The following is a 26,747-nucleotide window of genomic DNA, read 5'->3' on the forward strand; positions in this document are numbered from 1 at the left end:
CCAGGTTGGATGGGCCTCTGAGCAAGCTGATCCAGTGAGTGGCCTCCCTGTGTGGAACAAAATGATCTTTAAGGTCCCTTACAGTCCCAGCCACTCTGTGATTCTGTCTAACTGGAAATGGGCTGTCCTCAGAGGACACCCAGTAGAACATCACCTTCTCCACTACTGATTTCCCTGAAGAAATTTGTGTGACTGAATCTCTTGGTCTTTCTTGCACAGGCAGGGACCTTAATTACTCATTTCTGTCAAGAGCCATGAGTAATTGTTTTCTTGGAATTCCACAGGACTTCTGCTCCACTTCATTCATGAACAATAACCAAACAAATGCTGGTTCTTGGGTTGTATTATAAGATATAACCAGGAGTTATACAATAATCCCAGGAAGAGAACACTTGGCTGTCTTATGTTTGTCCAGTCCTTGGTGTTTAAAATTCTTGGAAAACCCAAATATTTAAGACCTAGAAGTCAGCTGGATTTCTGCAGCTGGAATTGGTGCTGGAGTCATCCTTCTTCTGGGTCTTATATTATAAATATCAATCTTCTTCCCAGGATAAGATTCCAGAGTTAATGTCCTGTTACCTCATGTTATAATCAGGAGCTTTTAGTTTTATTTTGAAGATGGGCTTCTAATGTTGGTATAGAGATGAACAAAACTGAAGGGAACAAGCATGATTTTACCTCTACTTTGTGTTTATTTCCATACAGTTCAGTTTTTAATCTGTTCCGTGTTCTCTTGACTTGAAAAAGTTGTTTTCCTGGTGAATATTATGTCTCTTGAGCTTCCAGCTGCTTTGCTGGGACATAGCCACCCAATAATCTCCTTGGGAATAATTGCTAGTGTCCTTTCATATAATTCTTGTGAAAGGTGACAAACTGCTCACCACAGTGAGATGTTAATAACACAGAGATGCCCTTTGTTTGAAAGCTGGTGCAGAAATTACCCCATGCAGTTGTTGGAAAGTCTGACTTTTGATGGTAAGAAGTGAGGAATGGATCCATTCATTTGCATATAATTCCAGGCCTTTTGTGTCATCTTTTGTGTAAACCATACAATTTCCATCCCGGTGGGGAATGTGTGCTGATAATACAGAGGGACAGGAACATGGGCTTGCTCTCAGCAGGAATCAGGGTTAAAGACATGTCATCTACTAAAAAGGAGGAAAACAGGGTCTGAAGGAATTACATTGAGAGAAACAGCCATGGAAAATTAATGAATCCAAGTTATTAGACATCAGGGGAGACCATGCCTCCTGATGTCCCCTCTGAAAATCAGAAAAAGGGAGGAATCTGTGTCCTCCTAGGGGTGTATTGAGCTGAACTGTCCCTGCATCTGCCCCATATCCCAACCAAGACTTACTGCATATTTTTCTTGTAATCAGAGGCTCCATTTACCAGCCAGATCCACTGCAGCTGTCTGAGGTAGACGTCTTTCTCTGTGGCACTGAAATTAAACTCTTAAAAGCTCTTTAGACTGCAGCTGACTAGCATGTTTCCAGTGTAGGTTTCTCAGTTTTTTCATAAAGAGGTGATGTATTTTTTGAAAATAAATGGCATAGGTGTCTCTGTGATCTAGAGTCAGAGAAGTCCATGTTTTTAATACCTGTTTTAGCTTTTCTGTTCTTCCTTCTCTTTCTAGGTAGCCAGAAGGTCTCTCTGAGCAGGCAGTCGGTCCCAATGATGAACTTTACAATTAGAGCCTTAGTGCCCATCTTCCAAAATTTCTAATAAAATTGCATGAATATTTAATACCCAATTATTAAATATTTAAAAATTGAAAACTGGCTTGGAAGTTAGCACGTGATGAATAATTCAGGACCATGAGAGGAGACTTGGCATTTGGACTGAGACAGATGTTACCTTTCCTGTCTCCCTGCCCAGAGATGATTTTGGTATCCTCCAGCCTTGGCATAATTTGTGGATGGTGCTTGGAGACATCAAGCCTTTACCTCTTGGCCAAGAGTGCCAGCACAAGGTTAAGGGAAATAACCCTCCCTTATCCATAGTAGCATTCCAGACTCCTGCAATGGAAATAAAAGCTCCAGAGGCTGGAATAACATGATTGAAAGCCTGGTTATCCAGGAGATGGCTCTGTTTCCAAACATCTTTCATGCTCCAGGGGAATAAGTGTGCTTGTCTTTACATCTGTGTCACAATCCTGCAGTTCTGTTGTTTGAAAGTCCTTTTTCCCCTCTTGCTCTGCTGCTGCTCCACTCTGAACCAATGCTCTGTTCTGCTCCAGCATGAGCATCTTTAAAGGATTGTTTTCATAAAGTGGACACCAGACAATGAAGCAGAACATGAAAAATATGCCAATAAAAACAGGGCAGAACCTGCTATCCCGTGAGAGGAGGTCTGGGGCACTCAGAAGAGTGCTCAGAGGAAACGTCTGATGTGATTCTTGAGCAGAGTGCCTTTGGGTCCTGCTGCAGGAGCACAAGGAGCAGGGAGAAGGGTTTGGGAAAGGTTTGAGTAGTTGGCATCCAGAGAGCTTTCAGGCCAAGAGCAATACATTTACAGAGCCAACACTTCAAAACACTATTAAGGGGATAAACAGGGGAGGAAAAAAGGATTGAATAGAAGGAGCAAGTGGAGGCTTTTTAGAGCTTAATTTCCTTTGGAACAAAAGCCCTAAAACAAACTCCAATATCTTCTGCCATTAAAACACAAGCAAGGTGGCATGCTGCAGAGCTTTGCCTTTCTCTGTGGCAGTGCCATTGTGTTTCCCAGCTGGCTGAAACCTGTGCATTTTCCTGGCTGTGCCCTGCAGGCTGTGCTCAGCGCCTGCAGGGCCCTTGGCTGACCTTTCTGAGTCTCCCCACCTCGGGGCAGGGTACAGTGTCACAAAAAAGGCAGTTCTGGAGATGGGAACAGGGTTATTATGGGGTTATAATGAGGAAGTTATGATATGGGCAGAAGGGCTTGTAGACAGCCATGCTCCCAGACAGTCTCAGAGTCTGCAGGGTTTGGAGTTTGGTCTGTGCACCCCAAATCAGAACTAAAGGGTACCTGTATGATGCCCTGCCCCATCTCAGCATCTGTCTTACACCACAGAGTTATTTAACAGTGACTTTAGACATGGGAGGAACCTCATGAGGCATTTGTTAGTTCTATATTTTGATTGCCTGCCTGCAAAGCTACAAACTTACTGTGTTGTGAACACAGACTTTGCAGTGCAGAAAACATAGGGAGACAAGAAACTGTAAGTAACATAATCTTGGACACTACCACTGAGTCAAAATAGCATTTCCATGAGTCTCAGCATCTGAATTTGACTATAAAAAGTTCCATGAGTAAGAGCAGAATGGCTTTGCTCCTGGGAAGGCTTGAAATCATCTCTTGCCAGCGGTGGAAATCTCCCGTTCACAGCTTCAGTGAGCATCATCAGCTAATAAACTGTGAAGCACTCTCTAATGCATGATTGAATATTGTCCACCCTGTGCTGTGAATTAGTAAAACTCCTGCAAAAAGTCTTCACTGTGAGAGAGAACAAATAGCTATTTCTGGAGCTGTTTTTTTCATTTGGTTTAATAGCAGATGTTGGGTGCTGTTGCAGAGGTTTAAATGCATCCAGTGTTTTGGGTAGTACTGATAGTAGTGATGTGCCAATGGAAGCAAAATAATGGGCAGAGTGCAAGGGAGGTGATAGGCAGAGGATAAATTAATCTATTAGATGTTTCTGCAGACCACCCTGTCTAATTAACAATGCATATTATAAATGTTAATTATATAGTTCTTAGGATTAATCTTTTCATTAGACACTTGAGTGGTTTCAAAAGCACTCTTTTTCTTGGAAGCAACTTAGTGGAGAAGTGATTCTCCTTCATCTGACAAGTGATACAAATTATGCCCCAGTTTTTTGCTACCTGACTTCCCTGAACTACAGCCCATGAAAAGTCCCACTGACTTTTTTTTTTTGAACTCCAAAATAGATTACCTGAAAAACATACAGGCTGGAAGACTTATGCCTCAGACTTGCTGGCTAGTTCTAGAAGCAGAAGTTACTTTCCTATAAACTGAAGTGACACAGTATATTTGTGTTGTTAAGGTGAGGCTATTTTTTGCATCCAGAGTTAATGACTTGCTGCAGCTCTGGCTGACATCACTTTGTTCTGAGAAGTGCTGTTGGGCTGTAATTGCCATATGGAAGGGAAATGTGGCTGGCAGACTTTAATCATAGTTTGAGAGGTGGAGGGAGATGTCTTCCGGCTTGGGTCACAATTTATGACCAGTGTGACCACCCTAATTTCCAAACCATTTGTGCCATGTTATGCTAATTGATGAAGTCCATCTTGGGCTATAAATAGCTCTCCTGAGTTCAATTTCTCCTGTGTCTGGGGTGTGTGTTGCCATCCCCCCGAGTTCTGTATTGCTGCAAGCAGGCTGCTCACACCATTAGAGCCCCAGATTTTAGTGGTACCCAGGGTCTCTTCACACTGTGCTGCCTCCACTGAGAACAGCTGCAGGGGTGGCTGAGGAACTGAGCTGAGCTTCCAAAAGCCCACTTGTTTTCTTCCTGCCCCCACTCCAAAACAGCTCTGCCAACAAGAAGAAGGACAAGGAAAGCTCCAAGCAGTGCTGAGGCTGGGATGCCCTGAGAGAGCCTTTTGCTCAGTGGTGGTTCATTGGCCAGCCTCAGGTGTGCTTGTGAGTTTTGCAATTTGGTGTTGTAATCTCAGTTTTAGCAAAAAGAAGAAAAGAAAATCATTCTTTACTTGATCCTGACCCATGTTCTATGTGTGTGTAGGTACTGCAAGAGGGAATTCATGCTTTTCCACAGCTTCCTCTCTTTGGTCCTCGGTGTCCTGCTGCTCTCACCTTACCCTCCCAATGTCTTCTGCTACTTTCTTCAAGCTATCAGAGGATAATTAATTTTGGACTTCTTTCCGAGAAGTCCATAATTAATTATGTCATTTGTAAAGGTACATGGGTTGTCAGAAATGGGGCCTTCAGCCAACCATCTTCAGTGAAGAGAAACATCTGGGAAATTATTTTTTTAGTGGACAGTTCTTGGGCAGTGCAAGGGCTGCAGCTGGCCATGGTGGTGGAGACCTTTACTTGTGCTGTGCTGCCTTTGAAAATTCTCCCCAGAGCTGCTGGAAGGGCAAGCTGGTGGCTGGAGGAGGGGGCTGGGAGGTGCATTGAACCATATGGTACATACACGGTTTAAAAATAAACCAATGTTGACTGATCAAATAAATACCACTTAGGTTTCAAATTGAACAGCCAGTGCAGTCTGTTGAATATAAAACTGTTTTTACCTTCAAGAAAAGTTATAATTCATGGCTGTAATGTCACAAATTTCAAGTTTTGCAGAGAGCAGTGTGAGGCTGCCAGACTGTAAGGTCGAGTAGGGGTGATGTGGGGCTGTGTGGTCCCACTCCCCCAAGGCATAAAACATGCCTATAAAATCTAGCAAAGCGAATTTTATTTCTCAAAAGCAATGGTCATAAACTTGCCTACATCAGAAAATGTTCAGCTCTTCTCCTATTAGCCTTTATTTAACACGGTACAATTTATTTTTATGTTGTGCCCTTCACAGAATATCACAGAACTCTTTTCAGACATTGCTCCTCATAAACTGAGGCTGGCAAGGAAAATTTCAGCTTGAGGTTTGAGCGGGGGAATGGCTGGAAGGGTCCCAGGTGCAGAGAGACAGATGGGAAGAGCAGACCTGCAATGGATGGAGTAATTCAGTGTCAGTCTGGGGGGCAGGGGGTGGTTAAGGAGTGCCCCTGCATGGCAGCAGCTCCTGTAGATGGGGGAGAGTAAAAGTAATTGTGCCTTGCTGCTTGGAACTGAGAAAACAGTGTTTCCTCTTCCCATTATGGACCTTATGTGAACACGGTGGTTCTGGCATCCCTTCTGGAAGCTGGAAACAAAATTTAAGCAATCTCTTGTTTAAGTGAAGCAGGGTTGGTGAAAATGCAGCATCCTTCATTGGCATCTGTCTTGAGGCATCCTGGCAGGGTCAGCAGAGACAGGAATTGATGTGTAAATACTTTATCCTGTGTGTGTTGGAGTGAGTGACCCCCAACCATGTCACTGAGGGAAAGTAACCTTTAATGGAGAGTTAGAAAGGACTGCAGGGCTTTCTGAGAGAGATATATATTAGCTGGGGTTGCAGCTGAATTAATGCAGCTACATGGCTTGTGGCATCTTTGAGTATGGGCAGAACAAATTTGTATTTTCCTGGGAAAGACTAGTGATACATTTAATTTCATGCCACTTTTGGCATGCTCAGAGTCTCATTGTTTCCTTCTCTTTCCCTGGGGAAAAGGCTAAGCATGAATTTGGTTTTCTTTGGTGTAGAGACTGCTATTGTTATTGATTGACCTGGCTGAACTTGGAGCAAGAGCCAAAGCTGTGGTATTTCCAGGCTGCTCTGAACACTTTCAGATGTAAGGAGTGTCAAAGCAATGGAATAAAAAGCAGTGACATTTCCAATATGAGACCAAAAAAAGTCCAACTCATATTTTATTTATTTATCCAAAATAGTTTGAATTATTCATTAAAGTCGATGTAAGTGTGTGAAAATACAAGGTGTTTCAAGAAGCAGTATCATTAGGTGGAATTAATCATTTGGCAATATTAATTTTCTAACAGATTAATGATTTTTTTTTTCAGTGAGGATTTTTTTCCACATCAAACTCTTCAGGACAGGCAACTTTTTATGCATACTCTCAGCCTGAATACAAAGGAGATGGGACAGTATTTCTATATATTTTCCTGTTCTCTCTATTTTCCTTTTTTTTTTTTAGGTCAGTCATTACCCACAACCAAGGCATGGCCTGTGTAACCTCCTGCTTATTTTCTCAGTTGTTATTTGTTTCCTAAACTTAGAGATGCTTTGGCATCCCTTCTTTGGGATGAAGGGTGTTTGTGATGTGACTTTCCCTACCCATGGCCTCTGCAACTTCTCTCACCTGTGTTGTGCAAGTGGATCAAGGTCAAAGACAGGAACTCAAAAAGGTTCTCTAAATAGAGATTCTATTTTTCAAATACTGTCTTTTAAAGATATAATTAAACCTAATTCTCCAAACATTGGGAAAGATCTGAATGGATCAAGATGTTCAGTTTTCTCTAGGTGGTGGATGAAAGGGATGGACACATCAGTGCTGTCACTGGAGCCCTGCTCTGACCATCCCAAAAGGATCTCCCTCTGCTCCAGGGCCTCTGTGGCTGTGCCTTAAACACTGCTCTGAAACAGCTGAGTTGCACTCTGTGCAAGTGATGACTTTTAAATCAATTTTTCCTGACTGTGCTAGAAATTTGGCGGGAATTAGCGGCATTAGGTGAGGCTTAAGAATTAACGTTTTCACAGCTCTGAATTCAGATGCAGAGCAAACAATGAGCTGCATTTTAGCTTAACATCTTCACTGGATGGGGGACATATTAGAAAGATTAATTACTGTCCCCAAGTCTGTGCACATGCTGCTGTCCTGCTGGCTGGGTGCAGACCCATGGTGCAGGAAGGCTCCATAGGTACACTAAAATTAGTAATTTTTTGCCATTTTAGACACCCCAAGGTGTCTGACACATTGGTCTGGGGTTGGCTGGTATCACACAGAGCCTGCAGGATGCTTCTTTCCTGCACAAGTATGGTGGAAAGGGATGAAAGATATCCCAGGACACCTCAAATTGCTTTGTTTCAGCAGTGGGATCCCATGTGACTTCTCTCAAGTCTCAGTTTACCTTCCTCTGGGGTTGCTCTTCCAAGGATCCTGCTCATGGTGTGTGCTTTCTTGGTTGTGTCAGCAGATCCCTCAGTGGAAAGCAGGGCCAGTCACAGTGCTGAGTGCTGTCCTGAGTTAAACCAGGAGCAGCCCCGGGTTGAATTGTTCCCAGGGGATAAACACTGCAGGAGGGAGGCACCAGCTGGAGCTGAGCTGCTGAGCACTGCAGCTTAATTGGGCGTAAAGGAAGAGCAATCTCTATTTTACAGTCAGGGTTCAGTGGACCTTTCACTGGGGGCAGCTGCAAACTCAGGCATTCCTGTTGTGTCCCTGTGCCTGCTTGGGTTTTTTCCTGCTCTGTCCCTAAGCTAAAGAAGCCCTCTTGGGCAATTGCTGATGGACCCACGGGAGGGATGACAAGGCTTTATCCCACCCCTGCCTGGCGCTGGCACATTCAGCTGCATCTGCATTAGCAGCTCCCCAGTTCAGCACCTTGTGCCAGTGGCTGACACAAGGCATCTCTAACAAGCAGATAGATAGGTGTTTCATGCAGATAATTCCTGCAGCCAGGACACCAGCACTGCCGCAGGCTCTGGAAAGAGGGCCAGGAGGAGCAGCGGGGAGGCGGCAAGGGCACGCAGTCCAGTCGGGGGTGAAGGCTCCCTGGTACTTCAGTTGCACTGGAAAGCCCCAGATTTCTGCACAAAAGAGTGATTGTAGTCAAAGTTTTTCCTTTCTCACCCTGAGGGTAGTGGAGGGAAGCAGTTGCCATCACTTAGTTGCTGTTGCAGAGTCAGAGGGTTGTTTAACTAGGCCAGCACTGTTGGGTGGGGTGAGGATGCTCTGGTGGCCACTGGCAGGACCAAGTCTGAGAGACAAAACAGTGGAAAAGGCACTAACTCTTCATGAATAACGAAAGCTGTTCAAGGAGTTAATGAATTAGGGTGCCATCCACCTCTGAGGTTATAAAAGTTGGGGAAGGAAACCTCTGAGATGCAGTAGGAAGAGGCAGATTTACTTTTCCAAGGCTAGGCTGCATTTATTAGGGAAAAAAATATTGCTGTTGGACATGGGCAATATATTAAAGGCAGGGCTGTCTCTGACAGTGACAAAATGTTATTTACCACTGCAGTGTGGTCACTGAATTTTTACTTTCATATATAGGATTTTGTCCTTAACAGTTGCATAGCTGAATGAAAACTGAGAATATCCAGGTCAGAGCCACCCGTTAACCTCCCAATTTCAGAGGCTGATTACTTGATTAATCAAAGACCAGTCCCAGCTGAGATGATGGGAAAAGGGTTGTAATAATTCAGAGAAGGGTTGAATTAATCACACATTGATGAGTTCCTGTAAATGGAAGGTGTGTGGTCTGAAAAGAGCCTTTTTGAGCTCATGAGAAGGGACTGTGTGTAAGACAACACACAACAACCCTTTGGGCCATTAAGGGTGGTTTGGATATTCTCTACTTGCTTTACATCCCCCTGCAATTGGGAGGTTCCCTGTATAGCATGGTTTTAGTGAGCCAACTGGTGATGTTCCCCACAACTGGTTTGCTCTCCTTCATAAAGCAAGATGCAGCTGGGGGCTGCTCAGGGTAAAGGCAATCATTGCTTGTACATCACCACCAGAAGCTGCTCAGGAAGGTGGAGCTGGATTAGCTGAAGGTAAGGAGCTGGCCAGGGTTAACTCTCCCTGAGTGGATGCTCTCACTCAGAAGTAAAGGGACATGTAGTTCTCTTTAACCATTAAAGAGTTCCTGTCCTTGCCTGGGGATTAAACTGAGTTGGATTAAGGCCAGAATACTTCTGAGCAGGGGCATTCTCAGTGGCATTTAAGGCACTTTACCGTAACACACTGAATTATCCTTTTGTTCCACCCACAGTGCCTAACCAAAGCAGTCCAGGTGAGAGGTGTCTGGCTCTCTCCTGGTGTGCCTGCAGCTGCTTAGAGGTGAATGTCATGGCAAGTCCATGGCCTTGCAGTTTCCATCCTACATCCTCCTGCACTGTGCCTGGGAGGCCAATGGAAACACTTTTCAGCAAGTACTCAAGCAAAAAAATTTCCAGCTCACTTGGGAAGTGATAATGTTTTAGTATGGGCTCTATAAACCCAGCCAAAAACATTCCTCATATTCCAGCAGTCACCTTGCTCTGAAGTTCCTGCTGTCCTGCTGCTGGACCTGAAGTAGCTAAACTAAAGACATATGGGCTGCAAATGCTGCAATTATGGCTCTGATCACAGCACAAAGCCCTAAACCTCAGAATGACAAAGAGGTATTCGACTGAGAAAGTCTATTTATTTGCTGTTAGAAAGAGTCAGGATTTTTCCTAACCCTGGACTGCAGTGTTGATAAAACAGGCTGACTTGGGAGACATCTCTAGTGTATATTAAAGTAAAGCCAATCTCTTGTAATTAATGGGATGATAAATCGAGGTTTAATTACTCAGAAGGCACCTTGGGTGAAAGATTCATGGTAATTGTTGTGTATCTTCTTGAAGGATTCACAGTACTGGCAGCTCCCTTTGTAGCAATAAAACACAGGGTGAGCGGCAAGCAGTCTCCCAGGACCTCTCTGATAGGGACTAGTCCAGTTAAGGTAGCAAATGCAAAGAAGCAGAGGTGCTCTCCAGGCTTTTAATCACAATCAAAGCCCCTTCCCAAACCTTGAGGGATCCCTAAGCAGTGTGTCAATTTGAGATTAAAGCATTTACCTCAAATCTCCTCCATTGGAGGAGATTTCCTTTGTAGGCAGCTTCCTCCTGATGCAACCATACGGAGGTGTATTTTGGACCATTTTTCCACTTTATTGCTTTCTGTAGAGGAACACCCTTCTCTTGGGTTCTGTGTAGAAAACAAGACGTGTGCATGTGGGGAAATAGATGCTATAACTTGGAATTTCTGTACTGTGTTGTTAAAAGACTGGCTGAGCAAAAGAAAAATCCATCCCACCAAGAGATGTCTGTTTTCCTTACTCCCCAGTTTACTATCTTTTAGTCTGCTGGGGCCAGGAGGAGAGGCATCCAGCTTGCTTGTTTCTTGCCTGCTTAATTCACTTTTTAATTAACCTTTTCAATTCACTCAGTTTGGCTAGCACTGTACGTGCAGCACAAGGGCTCTGTGCTGGTGACATATAAGAAAGAACCCGTTTTCTTCCCTTACCCAGAGCTGAAGAAGCAAGTGGAAAGTGCAGAACTGAAAAACCAACGCCTGAAAGAAGTTTTCCAGACCAAGATCCAGGAGTTCCGCAAGGTGTGCTACACACTCACGGGCTACCAGATCGACATCACCACCGAGAACCAGTACAGGCTCAGCTCCATCTACGCCGAGCACCAGGGGGACTGCCTGCTTTTCAAGGTAGGTCTGTGCACCCCTGGCTGCACCTGCTTCTTTGGGTTCATGGTTTTCAACGTGCCAGGGTGTATTTGCTCTTTCTCAGTGATTAGACTGGAAAATCACTGCCCCCTGTTACCTGGCAGAGTGATGCTCGTGAGGGAAGTAAAGATCCTTTCTTCTGTTAAAAAGTAGGAGGTTTGACATCTGGTCTCCCACTTATATATCAAAGTCTGGAGTAAAGAGAAGAGACTCTATATGCATAATACCTCAGGCATCTGGCCTGGCACTTCACCTTTTTATATTATCAGTTACATGCCGCAGTAATAAAACCTTATGTAACCATCAAGGCTCATCATTACTTCACTATGAGATATATGTCCCTATGTTTTTTTTACCATCCTCGAGCTTGTCTGTGTGTCATCATCTTGTCTTTATGTAAATTGGAATCCCTTTTGAGCAGCAACTCATCCTGGTGTGTGTGAAGTGCCATTTATGTGAACGGCACAGATGAGTAGCAATAACAATCTGTCTTCTGTCTGTCGGGTGCTTTACTGGTCTGGCTGGGTGGGCTGGGAGCTTGTGGCTTGATACAGGGGCTGTTTTCCTGCTGTGTTACCTTCTGAGCTGATGCATTAGAGAGCTGAGGTGTGGCATTAGAAGTCACCAAGATGTTAAGTCCTGTCTTTAGATTGGTTCAAGTGCCAACAGCCCAAGTTTACGGGTCAGTGGGAGAACTTTCTTCTTCTCCACGGCAAACACAACAGCATTAAAATCATACCTGTGTCCCACTGATCCTCCCTGGGGCAAATCTCCTTTAAGAAGAGTTTTGGAGGTGTTCAGTATATGAGGGAACTCTACAAGCAGGAAGTGGGGAAGTTCTGTTTCTGCAGACCTACAGCTGTGTGCCACATGTGGATGGTTGCCAGATTGCTTCTGTACGTAATGGGACAAATGTTTTCCTTTCCTGTAACTTTAGTGCCTCGGGAAGAAAAAATTAAACAAATAAAACCAAACAAATAAAACAAGTGAGGGTGTGTATAAGACAGAACCTAGGATCTTTAGTAAAACTAGGAAAATATCCCCAAAATAGTCATATTGCTTGGCCTTAGGAGAATTCAGGATTACCTGAGGCACATGGCAGCAACAAAAGAAGCTCAGTGTCCAGGGAAGAGAATAATTCTGTTGATTTTAAGGTGCTGCCATTGAATCTTGAAAATAGTTCTCTGTTGAGATGGTGCAGTGCTGCTCTAACACCTCCAGAGACCTGTGCTGACACCTGTAGGGTTAAATGTTCAACAAATGAAATTTCAGCAGCCTCCTGGAGATGTCTGTTGGATGCCATGGCTGGACAGTACAAGTTGCAGTTTTTTCTGCACCACAGGAGAGATGGCATGCTTGGAGAAAGTTCAGAAAATGTGAGAAAATTTTATGCTGGCCACAGGAACAAGAACTGGCTGGAAGCTCAGGAGCTTGCCACTGGTGGAAGGAAACTCCTTGGTGAAATGGCAATATAAAAAATTAATATGCAGGCCAGGGAATACTAAAGTACAGATTTCTCTCTGCACACATTCTTCTTGCTTTCTCTTCTTCATTTGAGTATTTAGTCCAAAGTATGTCCAAGGATGGGAGTGAGTATCACCAGGTAAAGAACATCTCACATTTCATAGAGCCAATGGTGGGTCATTTATTGGTTCTTGGAATTCCTCAGCCTCTCTTACCTCACCACCTCTCTGGACAAGAGGAGCACATTTGTTAACTTCAACATGAATTTAAAACCTTCAGACTCTTTCTCCCTGTTAAGGAAATTGCAGACAATTCTCACTGGCTGCAGCTTTGAATAGTAGTAGAATATAAACAACAAATTATTTCCTTGCTGAGTCCAGGCAGCTGGTTCTCATGTATGTATGAAGGCTTGAATCCTGACTATAGCTTCCAGCAGGGTTGTGTGTTTATGCTGTGGAATTTCTGAGCCATAGCAGACTGTGGGTGTTTGTGTGTATTTCATTAACCCAGAGAGGTCACAAACATGGAAGCTATTTGTATTTATTCTATTCAAGCAGTTTATGGAACAGGGTCTATATAATTAAACCAGAGAAGTCCCTTGGCACTTTACAAGCTTCTGTAGTTTGGCTGTAAACTTTAAAAGCATATTTCAGTAGCACTGCTGGTGGCATTTAATTTTAAGTGAGGGATGCAATAGGAGCTCCTGTAATGTAACCCCTTCAAAGCTAAATGAAGATGAAAGATGTTGGTTTTCCTGGCCAAGGTGTGCTGTTACTATAGTGGAGCTTATTATCTACCTGCTGTATGTGTCCAGCCAGTTTGCATTAATTGGGATTACAGCTCCAGTGAAAGGGTTAATCACAGTGCTGTGCTGGGAATGTCAATGACTGCATCTATAAATGAGCACTGAATTCCAATGAAACCATAGCAGTATTTATTGGTGATCCCTATCAGTGCAACAGATGAGCTCATCAGCTTGAAGGATGTCCCAGTGATTTTCAGCCCCTCTGTGAGTGCGTGGGCACAAAGGCTTCACAGCTCGCTCCCGTTTGTTTGCTCCTTTTTATTGTTTCAGTTAAACACTGTGGAAAGGCTGTTACAGATTCCTCACCAGGAGTTTCGATTCTGATGATTTTTTGGTGGGCTGTAATGCATTGTAGCTCCTGGGGCACTTGGCAGTTTCGTATTCCATTCCTGTTGCTGCTCCATTAGATGTGTCCAGCCACAGCACAGACTTTGTGTTCCGTGTGATGCTTCACTGGTGTGTCTAGACCAGCCCACCCATCAGATATCCAGGAACTGCCTCAACTGCCTTTGTAACAAGCCATTAAAGATGTCTGTTAAAACAAACAAACATTGCTGGGGAGCCTCTGGATCAGCTTATCCAGCTCAGAATGAGGAGATGGCAAATCAGGCTGTCATTGCCTGGCCTGGAGTACATTGCGCTGTTTATCCTTGTCTCTGGCTGGGTCCTGAATGGGAGTAAGGAAATGAGGTCTTTAGAAAGGCATTGACAGTTGTTTCAGACAAAGAAAGTCCTTCAGTAAACAGAAAGACTGGTCAAATTTGAAGAGGAGATGATTTGGAGACACTTGTACAAATGAACAAACAGTGGAAAGAAATTAAATCGCAGGCTTTTTTCTTTCTGTGTGCCTAAGGACACAGTCCCAGCCAAAGCATTTGAAGTCAATCAATGTAAAAGAAAAGGAGTAGAAATCCTTTTATTTGATAGACCCTGTGGCTTCAAGGAACTACTAAGAGCAGGAGGCCGCCCCATTTTCTAAAATGTGAAGATATCTTTGTGGGCAAATAATAATATATAGATTTACATTAAATATGTACATTTACCCAAAGTAGGGACATGCAGAGCTCTCTGCTTGGAGGTGTAAAGGCAACTCCTTACTATAGAGATTAGGAAGAGAATTCCCCTTCATGCTGCTTTTTTTTTGGCTTGGGTATGCAAATAATTTTGCTGCTTCTGTACTTGGCAACATTCAAGTCCATCCTCTGGAAATGGGAATCGAGACTTGAGTAAAGAAGAGGGAGCAATCTGTTCTTGATTATTCTCAATGCTTCAGGTAAACTGTTTCCAGTGTTGCAGCATGAATGTGTGGCTGGTCACTTTGAAAAGATCCTGGGGTGAACAGGTCATCAACTGATCCTGTGTAATTGTCAATATTTGCAGTCTTTCTGGGGTCAGATTCCTCTACTTTCTTAAAAAGGAGTGCTCAAGATTTCTTGATAATTCATGGCTAAATTATTTGGGTCTAAATTGGTTGGGAAGGAGGTTAAACCAGACAAACTCTTTCCAGTGTCACAGTGGTGTTGTGTGTCCGAGCTCATAAATAATCCTGGCCACAAGGCTGCTTTAGACAGATACTTTTTATATCCTCACTGCTTAGTCTTGCAGAGCACAGAATTCTCTCTGCTCCCAGGTCTCACCTGGGTTGTTATTTTCTGTCAAAATTAGCAAATGAAAACTCCAACACCAGCAGTAGCTCACTGAAGAGCATCCCCAGGTTGATAGGCTGTATTCCTTGAGAGAGAATACCCAAGACATCAGACAGCAAACAAAACCAGAAACATCTTGACATGGCTTGAGAATGTGGCCTGCTCCAGGGCTGGCACTTCTTCCTGCAAAACAAAACCTTTGTTGGTGTCCTGTTGGATTGGTAATACAGTCGTAAAATCCACAGCTTTTCTACAACATGATAAAATAAAAAGCTGTGCTAAGCTGGTGTGCATACACTGTCTTTGCACACTTCTTTAAGGAGTTAAATACAGCATTAGTTTGCCGATGTATAAGGGGAACTGTAGCTATCAAACTTCAGGGCCACCTGAAAAGTGATCACTTGCTTCTGATGTAGATCACTGTGGGTGAAGAGGCTGAGCATGAGGGTGTAAAAGTGATATGGGATATTTCTTTCCTTGGAATGGAAGAAGGGTGTGGTGGAAGGACAGACACCACCTTGAACTGCCCAGTCCTCCTTAGCTTGCCCCATGGCTTGGGCACCTCGCTGTCCTCTTGCTTCTGTATTGACCAGGTGTGTAAAACACAGCAGGGCAGCAGTGTGCACAAGATGCAATAATTCTCTTTTCTTCAGGAGGGAAATGATGCTGGATTGAACAAGAAAGAGCTTGGAAGCTGTTTTTCAAACACAAACTGCTGGCTGAAAGGGGGAGGCAAAACTCACGTGGTTAAATGTGCAGAGCCTGGTCTGCTGAGATTCCAGCACAGTCTGAGTACCAGTCTGGCCAGGACATGCTGGTGAATGATGTACAGCTCAGAATAAGCAGGATGGTTAATGCAGGGATTACTTTTATTCTCATGAGTGCTCTTGTTTCATCTTGAAGCTGACAGCACTGATGGAGGCTGTGATTCTTGAGTCCATACTCTTGGCATACCTGCAGTTTCAGTTATTCCTCCTCAAACCTAGCAGAGTGTCTTGGAGAAGCCTGTTCTAGCTGTTTGTTTCTTTTTGTATCTCTATCTTCTCCCCTCTCCTCCTCTTCACCCTTGATGAGTCTCGAGAGGAGAAGGAAATCACAGTTTTGATGGAGAGCTATTCTTCCAGCGCTGCTTCACACTCCTGCACACACAATCAAAACTAACAATGGGGCTCATCCGTGGAGCAGGCCAGGCAGCAAGAGATTGATTAGGGACTGTAGGCCTCTCTTAACTCCTCATTCTTGTTAATTGCAAGTTATTTCATTTTCATGTTTTGTTTTGTGTGGTTGTTGGAGGCTTGATTTCAGCTCAGCTCTGGCCATCGTGTGGTGCCTTCCTGCTGGGTGATTGCTGGGATTCCTGGAAGGGTCAGCAAGCCCCCATCCTGGGTTGCACTAATCAGCAGCCTCTAAAAACAGCTGCTGAGCAGTCGATGGTGTTACAGCATCAAATCCTGTGTTTAACCTTCCCACATGTAATTTTCTTTCATATATTGTAGCAGCCTGTGTTGTGTTAGGACCTAGCTTTAATTCTTGCTACTGTCTTCAAATTGCTCTTCTTCATGCTTTTTTTTCTTCCTTACACAGTTTCTCTCTTACTGCATATGCTTCCCTGAGCAACTGCCTATTCCCTAGTGCACATTAGGGCTTTTTCTTTCTTTGTTTTTCATGAAGCCAGTCGTCTTGAGTGTACTGGAAAAATCTAACAGAAGGTTTTCCTTTTGACTGCAAAATTTCTGAGCAAAGGCCTGAAGAGGCTGGGCTGAAGCCTTCTTCCAGCTGAACAGAGGGAATGTTCTTTGTCTGCTTCTCTTCTCCACCTGTACAAGGGGGATGTTGCTCCTGCTAATGTCACTGGACTGTTGTGAGAATAAATGGACGGTGCTGGTGGGGAGCACAGAGCACCTTTGGGCTGGGAATGCCCTCCCCTGTTACCTGCCAGTCTGGCACAGCATCCATTTCAGTGTGTTGGCATCACTTGCTGCCCTTCCTGCCATGCCTGTGAGTCTGCCAAGGTAGACCCAGGCATGGAGGTAATTAATGTTGATGATATTGGTAATTAATGTTGATGATATTGGAGCATTATTCCAGTGACAGAGTCTTTCCTGACTAGCAGGAGAATGGGATGGGTGAGGCTTTCTGAGAGGTCAGAGATTTGTCTTGCTCATGGGTGCATCCTCTATGTTGGAGTGACTGCTGTGTTACCCGGTGAGGCAGATACAAAACCTGTCACGAAAGCAGGCCTGGTTTGGGACAGGAAACATGAATTTGGCTCTCAGATGCCATTTGAGCTTCATGCTATCTTTGCAATTCCATTTGTTTTGCAGTCATCAGCTGCTGACCACCAGGTTGCTTTTGCACTTTCCCTTCCCTTTGCTCCTTCATTCCCCAAGGACACAGCAGTGCCACCGTGGCATTCCCAGGTTTCCCTCCCCACAGCACCCTCCTTGTGTTGGCATGAGCTCTGCCTCTCTGCCTGCACTTCCTTTGGCAAAGGAGGAGGGCACTGAAAGAAGGCAGCTTTTGAGTTATCCACACAAATTCTTCACCTGACTTCAGCCCCCATCACTGTCAGAACTCCTGATGGTCTCATCCAGGTTGTGACAAGCATCAGCCGTCCCAGCTGAAGGCCCTCACCATCTTTCCTGGGCTTCTGGTGGCCTTGGCAGCATTAGATTTACAGTTGGACTTAATGATCATAAAGGTCTTTTCCAGCTTAAATGATTCTGTGATTCTGCAATAACAATAAGTAACAAAACTACTGGAATACATCTATTTTTTAATAAGTTTGCAATTTATCTCCATCCAAATCCCCTTCATTGAAATATCTCTTATTTAATGAAACAGGGACAGCCTGTGCTTTCTGGGGTGAGTCATGTGCACCATCAAGGAGCACAAATCACTGATAAGAATTTAATTAAACCAGAGCATCCAGGCTGGTGTGGCAATGTGTGTGGCCCTGGAAGGACATGGGGTGGACGTGGGGCAGGTCGTGCCTGTGCCCCAAACAGGAGCCTGTGATTCCATCCTTGTGTCGTGGGCAGAGCCAGGCAGCCCTGCACAGCACAGAGGTGGCAGTGCCAGTGAGCAGAGCAGGTTCTGGCTGCCTTACCTGCTGTAATGAACCCTCTCCCTGTTCTCTGCCCCCCACCACGTCCCCAGCACCCGTGGTTGCAGTTTGCTGAGGAAGAGTCGTTCTTGTCGCTGCTCCTGTCGCTGGCTGTGCCCTGTGTCAGGTCTCAGGAGAGGAGGATGTCTGTGTCCGCCTGCTGCTGTGTTTGAACAGCTTACAAAGGACTGTGTGGGCTGGCAGGGATGTGTTTACACAGTGTGAGACGAAGACAGTGTTAAAAAAGGGATCAAGCAGAGGGGACATAAGCAAAAGCCCTCCTGGATTCCCATTCCCATCTGTGCTGCTGAATCACCACATGGCTCTGCTCTAGGTCGGTCAGCCTCCTGGTTTTCTCTGTCCCTCTCACCTGGTTGCAGGATATTGCAATTTATGGACTCACAAGGGTGTGAGAAGCTTTTCAAAACGTCCTGTGGTGGGGAAGCTGCGTGTGGATGGGTTGGAGATGCAGCCAGGGCAGATGGCTTTTGCTTGCACAGCAATGGATGCAGGCAATTGTCCCTCAGGCACACGGTGCATCCTGAGGGGGCTGGGGGCTTGGGGCACCACTGGTGCTCTGTCTTCAAACAATTTCATTTATTTATTTATTTATTTATTTATTTATTTATTTATTTATTTATTTAAGGCTCTGGTAGTTTCAAAAGATGTTCTACTTAGAGGTTGTGTGATCAGCATTCTTTAAGGAAAAGGCAGTGCCTTGGAGCCTGGGCGATGGGGGAATACCAAGCCTCACTGCAGCACACATGAAATGGGTGTTTTGCAAAGCAGCTTTTGATGCATGCTTGTTCCTGTCTGTTCCTGGCTGCTCTCTTGTGATTTTGCAGAACTTGCAGAGCCGTGTCGGCCAGCCACAACCCCCTGGTCGCTTGCATATGGCTCTGTTCAAAGCTGCACATGAAAAGGAGTGGAAATTGCTGGAGGTTTTTATCCACTTGAGGGGAAAAACCTGGAGTTTCTAGGTACCCTGAATCTCAGCTGTCTTCTCTGGCTGCTCCACAGTGTCTGTTTGCTGTCCTTGGACACGAGGAGGGGACAGGTCAGCTCTTGTGCCTTGGGCACCTTCTGGTCCTCTGTGCAGGTGTTGATCTGTTCCAAAGGCAGAGCCAGAGCAAGACAGTCACAGCATCATCTTCTGTGCTATCCCTTTGTGACAAATGCTGTCAGGTACTTCAGCAATCCCTGTGGACCTTTCCTCCACTTGTGATTCCACAGGAACACCCTGGAGCCTCTCTTCAGCTGGCTGTGAGGGGTGGTTGGTGTTGCAGAGGGCGTGCAGTGAGAGCATTGCCAAGGGACTTCAAGATGGCTTTTGTACCACTCCTTCACCTTTTCCCTGTATGTTCCAGGAACAGGTTTGTGAGAAGACCTCTAGGAAAAGCAGTTAGTTCCAAGAAACAGCTCTAAGGTGCAGCTGGTGACATCCAGCAAAGCACCCACCAGCATGTGAGTGCCCAGGTCATGGCAGCACAGCTCAGCCTGCACAAAGGCACCAGTGGGAGTGGGTGGCTGTCACTGCCTCTCTTCTGTCTTGAGTAAGCAGCACATTGTTTAAATACAAATATAATTAGGACTTCTCTCTTCTTTTGGGAGTTATAGCTTGACTGGGGCAGAAGATTTTCTAACCTTCAGGGAGGGAAGAGGATGTGTGTTTGTGTGTATAAAAATTGTTCACAAGTATGGAAACACAGCAAAAGATTCTCATGCTGGAGTGGCCCTGGAACATCTATTGCCTTCATCTGAAAGGTGTGTCTGGGCTCATATAAAGGTCTCCTTTATTTGTTGTGAATATAAACGCTTGTGTTGTGCCTTCATGTGGGATTTCAGTTGAAAGATTTCAGCCTGAATTCAGTTTGGGTGATGAGGTGGTTGGCTCTTTCTCACCACGTTTGGCAGGTGAGGGGGAAGGGTGGAGTGAGGGACTAGTGGGAAGCAGAGAATGGGGTGTCGTGGTCACAGGTCCCCTTTGGCAGCCACAGGAGTGAGACAGGAGCCAGCATCTTGCAGCCACGCAATCCCTCCATCATCCTTGTATTTCTTCCACACTTCACAGTCTAAAAGCTCAATTCTTACATGGTTCTTAACCATGAAGTTTGCACAGCAGAAACCAGTTAATGTGCTTTCTCTCAAACTGGCTTGCCAGCTTAAGATAAGAGCTTTGTAGGCAGCTCTCCTTCATGGGATCCCAGTCTGAACCGTGTTTGGGTTTTCCCAAGACCCTCATCTAAACAGAGGTATTTTTTTTTTTTGACACCACTTGTAGAAAAGCAAAAATAATAACTACTGTGAGTGTACCTTCTACTTTGCTCTGGAGCATCCTACCACTGTTTGGAGTCAGTTACTGCTGGAGAGGTCTGGAAGCACATCAGGCATCCAGCTGTGGCATTTCCTGAGAGTTTGAGGCACTTCACAGCATCGGGGAGCCTTCAGCATGATGTGCCACACGAGCTCTCCAGATCATAGCACATCCCATCAGTGGTGCACTGTCAATCCATTAATACTGCTGTGTCCACGGAGCAGTGAAAGAATGCAGCAGTGCCATGAAAATCCTCTTGGAGAGCTTTGTGCAAGGGCTGACTGCTGGGATTCTGGTGGATTTCTACCTGACACTACAGAGCAACAGCACTTGCAGCTCAGCTCCTTACATGCTGTATACTTAAGGAATTAATACTTCACATGGATACAGCTCTAATAATTTAATATTAAGGATAATATTAAGGATTTGATAATGTATCAACTGTCTTCATTCACATTCGTGGAAATGGTAGAAAAACCTCTCCTCTCCTCACATTTGCTTCAAATAGGCAAGTCCATGAATCATTGTAACTCCACACAAAAACCATTCCTGCTGCCCCATGTGAGTGTTAGTGCTATGAGCAGGTAACTTAGTACTGTTTAAGGCCTTTGTATCTAATGTATTTTCTATTTTGCCAGTTGCATGAGAATGTCCTTTGAGGAAGAAGTTCCAAACAGTATTTTATGTCAAATCTGTCTTACAAGGATTTGTAGCTAAATCACATAGTGGGGGAAGCAGGGAATTTGAGAGCTGAGGACGACCTCCAGTTTTAGTAACTCCCAAGATTATCTTCTGATGGCATCTTTTGCTTCCAGAAGAAAACAAACCAGTCTACCTGTATCTTGGAGGGAATATATCAAACTCAGGCTTGAATATTTTAATTTGTCCCTAATCTGTTTCAGCTAAAGCAGCTAGCTGATAGCAGTAGATCTATCTCAGCCATGTTCTGGGGAGCTGTCATAAATTTAAACCTTTAAGCGAAGGGTTTGTCTGCCTTAATGGAAGGCTCTGGGGAGTGTTCCATGTGCTGGCTGTCACTTTGCATTTCCGGGATGCATCTGCCCCTGGAGAGGGAGCTGTCTGCAGATGATTTTTCTCTGAAGTAGAGGGTGGAGAGCAGCACAAGGTGGGGTTCATGATTGTGTTGGTGCCTTTGGTGACTGCCACGTGCCACGGAGCGATGAGGAGTCTGCAGCAAGGGTTGACATCAGCTGTCAGTTTGCCAGTCCCTGTGAAGCCTCCTGTGTGTGTGGGTGTTGAAAAGGCCCAGCTGACGGTTTTAGGGAGGCCCAGAGGTTTTGGACATGTGTGTAAACAGCTGTCTCTTGCTGTGCTGCTCAGGAGGGTGTCAGACATCTGTGCGTGTCTCTGTCAGGCAGGAATCTCACCGCGTTGTCCTGGGGAAGCACAGGAGTTGTCCTTGGCTTTTTGGCAGTCACTGCAGCCTAAAGTTGTTTTTCTTCATATAATTCCATTAGAGTGATGACAGTTTCAAGTTGGAACAGAAAAAGACCTGATGAAAGGACCACTCTGTAAGTAGGGAAGATAGACAGAGTGGAAGCAGTAACTAGCAAGGTAATAGACGGTGATGGATCTATAATCTCTGAGGCTGCTGTGTGCAGTAAATTCCTAAATAGTGTCCTTTCAGCCCTAACCTATTTATTTGCAAAGTGCTAAATTTAATTTTCCTTAGTCTGCAGGAAAGCAGCATCCCAGGAATAAACCTTTAGCCCAGCCAAGAAGCTGTGCCAAAGTGCTTGTTCCAGCATTTCCATTTCCTCTTCGCTCTGTGCAGAGCACTGGGGCTGTGCCCCCAACACGTTAACGCTCGGGTTGGGATGGATCCTGCTCAGGAGCCTCTTCAAAAGGGAAAATTTAATAGCTGCAGGTTCAGTAAACCATCTGGACTCTTAAGAGCAAGATGAATGAACCTGTCCTGAGGTGGGAAGGCTGGGCTCAGCTCAGAATAACTTCAAGAGTTGAACAGCAAATAAAAGGCCACGTATTTGGAAATTTCCACAAAGCTGCATCTTGAGGAAGAAAAGCAGCAAGTTTTCCAAGCAGCCAATGCTCTGCACATTTCCCCAGCAAAGTTGCAGCAAATGTGGTGAAAAATAGGTTTCTGTGTGCTGGTTTTTGTTCCTGGTAGCATTGTGCAGGTGATATACACAGCATCTGTTCTTCTGGAGCTACCAAAGACATTTGATTTTCCCCCCAAAATTCACAATTCACTAGAGTTTTAGAAACTTTGATAAAATATTTCAGGAGCAGCCACACAGCATCTGAATCCAGGAGCTGGCTTTGAGTCAGCGCTCAGTGTTCCTTCAGTTATCCTGACCCCAGTGAAGTGCAATGTGGGCTGTCACTAATCCTGTTGCTTCAGAGAAAATCAGATCTCAGCTTCACAGCTTTGCTATTTTCCTGCCCGTGGAGGATTTTGGCAGAGCTTCCTGTTCCTCTTTGTCCATTTCTTTTCCCCATGATGGCAGCACAAGCAGTGCTGCTTTGGCTGGTGGGGAATGTCCTGCCAGTGCTGCCCTGAGATTCCACCATATTCCCAAGATTTTGCTCCCCAAGGACTCTGTTCACTTTAGTTGTCTTTATTCCACTGAGTAAAAATTCAACTAAGCCTTGAAGCAAAATGCCATTGAAAAGGCAAGGGGGTTTTTGTGTATATTTGTTGTATTTTGATATTTTTTAGCACCTTAGGAATGAAATTGGGATGTGTAAGTTTAAATCCAGCTCTTCCCTGTCCTCTAATCTCAGTCTGGAGAAGAATCTGAGCTTCTTGCCTCCCTGTGCTGCTCAGAGCTCTGACATCCCTCTCACATTTATTTTAAAATAAATAAAAATAACAGTGCTGGGAGTCGAGGGTGGAGAATTATGCAGGTCTTTTGCCCACTTTTTGCTCTGACATGGAGCTGGTGGGAAGGGTAGCTCTGCTGCAGGCTGGGAAAGGACCTTCCTTCAGCTGGTACTGAATTTGCTGTGGGAGTCTCTGTTTTTCTGGAATGAGGTGAAATGGCCGTCCAGGGGCGGGTGCTGTGTCACCTGCCCTTTCCTCACCAGTTAACGGGTTCCTTGAGTCTTGCTCTTCCTGCTGATAGTGTGGGAACAGATGAGAAAATAGATATTTTTTGTGACTTGAGATGATGTCTTTCTCTGAGAACCTTTCTCTGCTATTCTTCCATTTTAAGCACAGTGTCACAGAAAATTTCATTAGCCACACCAAAAGTCTGTGAGCCTGCAATCAGCCTGTCAGTGAGTGATAGATGTACAGCATTGATTAATATTTACATTCTTTGGAGATTTTCCCTTATCCAAGGGGTCATGTGGAATGCCATGAGGACTTGAGCTTTGGAAGAACCTGGGATTCACTCTCTGCAGTGAATACAGAATTGGTAGGGTGTTAAACTGAAATGGCTCCTCCACAAAACCAGAACTTAATCAGCTTAAAACCACATTTTCCTACCATATTTTCCCCCTTGAGCCAGGTCTACAGGGAGGCTGCTGATGCAGGGGGTAAGTGGGCAGCACACCAAAGGCCTTCAGACTGCAAAGGGGCATCTCCAGCTTGCCTGAGCCGCTTTCATTACTCAGAGACTGAAATTTTAATCATTGAATTAATTTTTCAGAAACTGAAGTGCAAATCTGTACCCCCAGTGGCATTAATAATGAATGCAGGGAAGAGAGACATTAGGATAAGAAGGGATAGGAAATTTGGGGTTGGGGAAGGAGTGTTTTTTGGGGGTTATTAATTTGAAGAGATAATGAATTCTTATTGTATTTCTTTCTCCCTGGGACTTTCTCCTTTCTTGCCCATGCTGTGTCCAACAGAATCTTCTTCATTTCTGTCCAAGGCATTTTTCTAGTGCTTCTCTTTCACATGGATTTTCTTTTCTGGGGTAGATGGCCAACTCTGTACACACAGGGTCCTACTCCTCATCTCCAGAGCAGCCCCTGAAGCTTTGGGGGGCTCTGGTCACATCATGAGGAGAAAAGGAGCTGGGGCTCACCTGCTCCTCAGGTTTAAAGAAGACAAGGTCTTAACCACAGCCGAGATGCCAGAGCTTTCTGCTTTGCTTTTGGCTCCTTTCTTCCTCTCTCAAAGAGCACACAGGATTTTTTTTTCCCCCTCCTAATTAAAAGTATTATATACCAGAAGATTAATTAGAAATGAAAGTGATTTTTTTCCCCTCCCTTTTCTGCCAGTGGGAAAGGCCTGTGCCAGGCAACTGCCAGAGGGAGCTGGGATTTCTCCCTTTAATGGATTCCAGGCAATTTGCCTCTGGACAGCTGTCTTATAAATAATGAATGTTTGCACAATTCTCTGTCAGTGCAGGTGGTCTTCACTTCCACCATCCCAAACAGTTCTGGAAACCACAGGGTGCTCCCAGCCCCATACCAAAGGGGCAATTCCTCACAATTCCCTTCCTTCCTCCTTGCAGGCATCATGAAGACCCCCTATGCTTATGGATTTGTATCTTTATTTATCTGAAATCCCATGGAGCCATCACATCCACACTCTGCCATTCCTCCTCCATCACACAGCACTGCCAGCAAAACCTCCAGCAGTGGATGGGCACATTTCTCCTCTGGTCTGATGGGCTGACATTCTCAAAAGCTTGTAGGAATGTTGCCAGCAAACAAGACTCCAGCCCAGGTGCACATTGCATGATTGCAGGGCATTTTCAAAGCCTTTGTGCTCCCTTTCCAAGGCTCTCACAGTAAGAGGATGATTCTTTGAATTGTTGTAGTAATCTTTAGAAATGAGGATTTGGTTCAATGGGTGCTCCACAGAGACCAGCCTAGAGGAGAAATCCTCTCCCAGAAGGAAGGCAATTCTTGAGTTAAAAGCACCCCAGAGTGTTTCATGCAGAGCAGGGGCTTTAGTGGTGGTGCAGGGATGAATTCCAGCCCGAGGAGGGCAACCTGGCCTGAGGGTTTCTCTTCATGCAGTGCCACTTGCCCTGTTTATTTCCTTTCCATTCAAATGGAAGTGGTGACTGCAGGCAGATGAAGGTGAAGGTCCCCAGCTGCACAGAGCTCCTGTGGTCAGCAGCCACCTGGTTCAGAGGAAGGCTGGGGATTGCTCCAAGAACCTTTTCTGTGGCTCTAAATACAGCAGCTAATGACACCTTCACTCAGCGGGAAGAAAACAGAATTACTAAACTTGCAATTTGGCACAGTGGGAGTGTGAGTTTGTCCTGCCAGTTTCTTGTTGCTATATATTTCCAAGACTTTTTTTTTTTGTGTTATTTTCTTTTTCTTCTCTGAGGCAGGTGGAATCTACATCGAGGGGTTCACTTTAAGGACTCAAATTGTGCATATGGAAGGCACAGCCCCAAAAGGGAAAGACTGATGGCTGCTTATAAGTCATCCAGCATAAAAAGGAGAATGTGCATGTTCCCTGGGAAATGCCACATGTCTTGGCCTTATGAGTAATGTGTAGTGATGTCCCCATTAGGAGTCACATTCCCAGTTTGGTGTTGAAGGAGAGATATGTATTTCCATATAATTTAAATAATTTTGACTTATGGTTTAGGTTTGTGCTAGGCAGGCTGCACAGGGGTTCCAGGAGAATACTGTTTGAGATGGCTTTGGGGGCAAAAGAAAGAAGACAACTGGAGGCAAGGTTAGAAATAAGTGAGCATTTCCAGTTGAGCAAGTTTTACGGTCATGCACTGTGGTAATTGAAGGTTTGCTGTTAAATGCTACAAATCTGTGCTGGAGAGGAAAACCTGGCCCCAGTTTGAGATTGCTGCAGTGTGAGGTGGAGAGCTCTTAGGGCAAGAGGTGATGTTTGTAAAGAAATGCAGGGAGCAATAATGACAGGGTAGCAAGGCCCAGTTCTTTGGGCGTTTTGTGGAGGAGCCCATCATCTCCAGGGGTTGTGAAAGTTCATCCTGAAAATGCATGAAAATTCAGATTCATTTCTCCAGCAGTGCCTGGAATGGACGTGACGAGCTGAGCTTGTCCTGTTGCTGTTTGGAGATTGTGGGGTGAAACAAGTGAATACTGTGGAGGTAAAACTCTGCCTTTCTAGCTCCTCTTCTACACCTCTGCATGTTTATTACCCAGTCTGTGTTTGAGCTGGGGGACAGACAACCATCACAGCTCAGACTGGAGAGAAGTGCTCAAAGCTTATTTCTGCAGCCAGCCCTGGAGCACTTGCAGGAAGCAAACGCCTGGTTTCTGGAGCAGGCACTTGCTTTAATGTCCTTATCAACTGTTTTGCAGTCTTTGTTAAAAGAGGTCAAGGCTCATTCCCCTGGGTGGGGACTTCTTGAGCACAGTACTTATTATTAGGGCAGTACCATATCTTGTAGTTAGGGATGTAATTCCCATCTCTGTAGAGAACCAG

General features: G+C 44.9%; 1 protein-coding gene across 4 annotated transcripts in view; it reads left to right on the forward strand.

The window, feature by feature from the left end:
- MAD1L1 (mitotic arrest deficient 1 like 1) overlaps positions 1-26,747 on the forward strand; it is a 350,265-nt gene that overhangs the window by 247,866 nt on the left and 75,652 nt on the right. For all 4 annotated transcript variants that reach the window (XM_041462740.1, XM_041462739.1, XM_041462742.1 and 1 more), the window contains one exon: positions 10,840-11,030. In XM_041462740.1, the coding sequence (XP_041318674.1) occupies positions 10,840-11,030 (191 nt within the window). The remainder of the gene's footprint in view (positions 1-10,839; positions 11,031-26,747) is intronic.

Source organism: Pyrgilauda ruficollis, unplaced genomic scaffold (assembly GCF_017590135.1).
Source record: "Pyrgilauda ruficollis isolate IOZ18807 unplaced genomic scaffold, ASM1759013v1 scaffold16, whole genome shotgun sequence".
In the NCBI taxonomy this organism is placed as follows: Eukaryota; Metazoa; Chordata; class Aves; order Passeriformes; family Passeridae; genus Pyrgilauda; species Pyrgilauda ruficollis.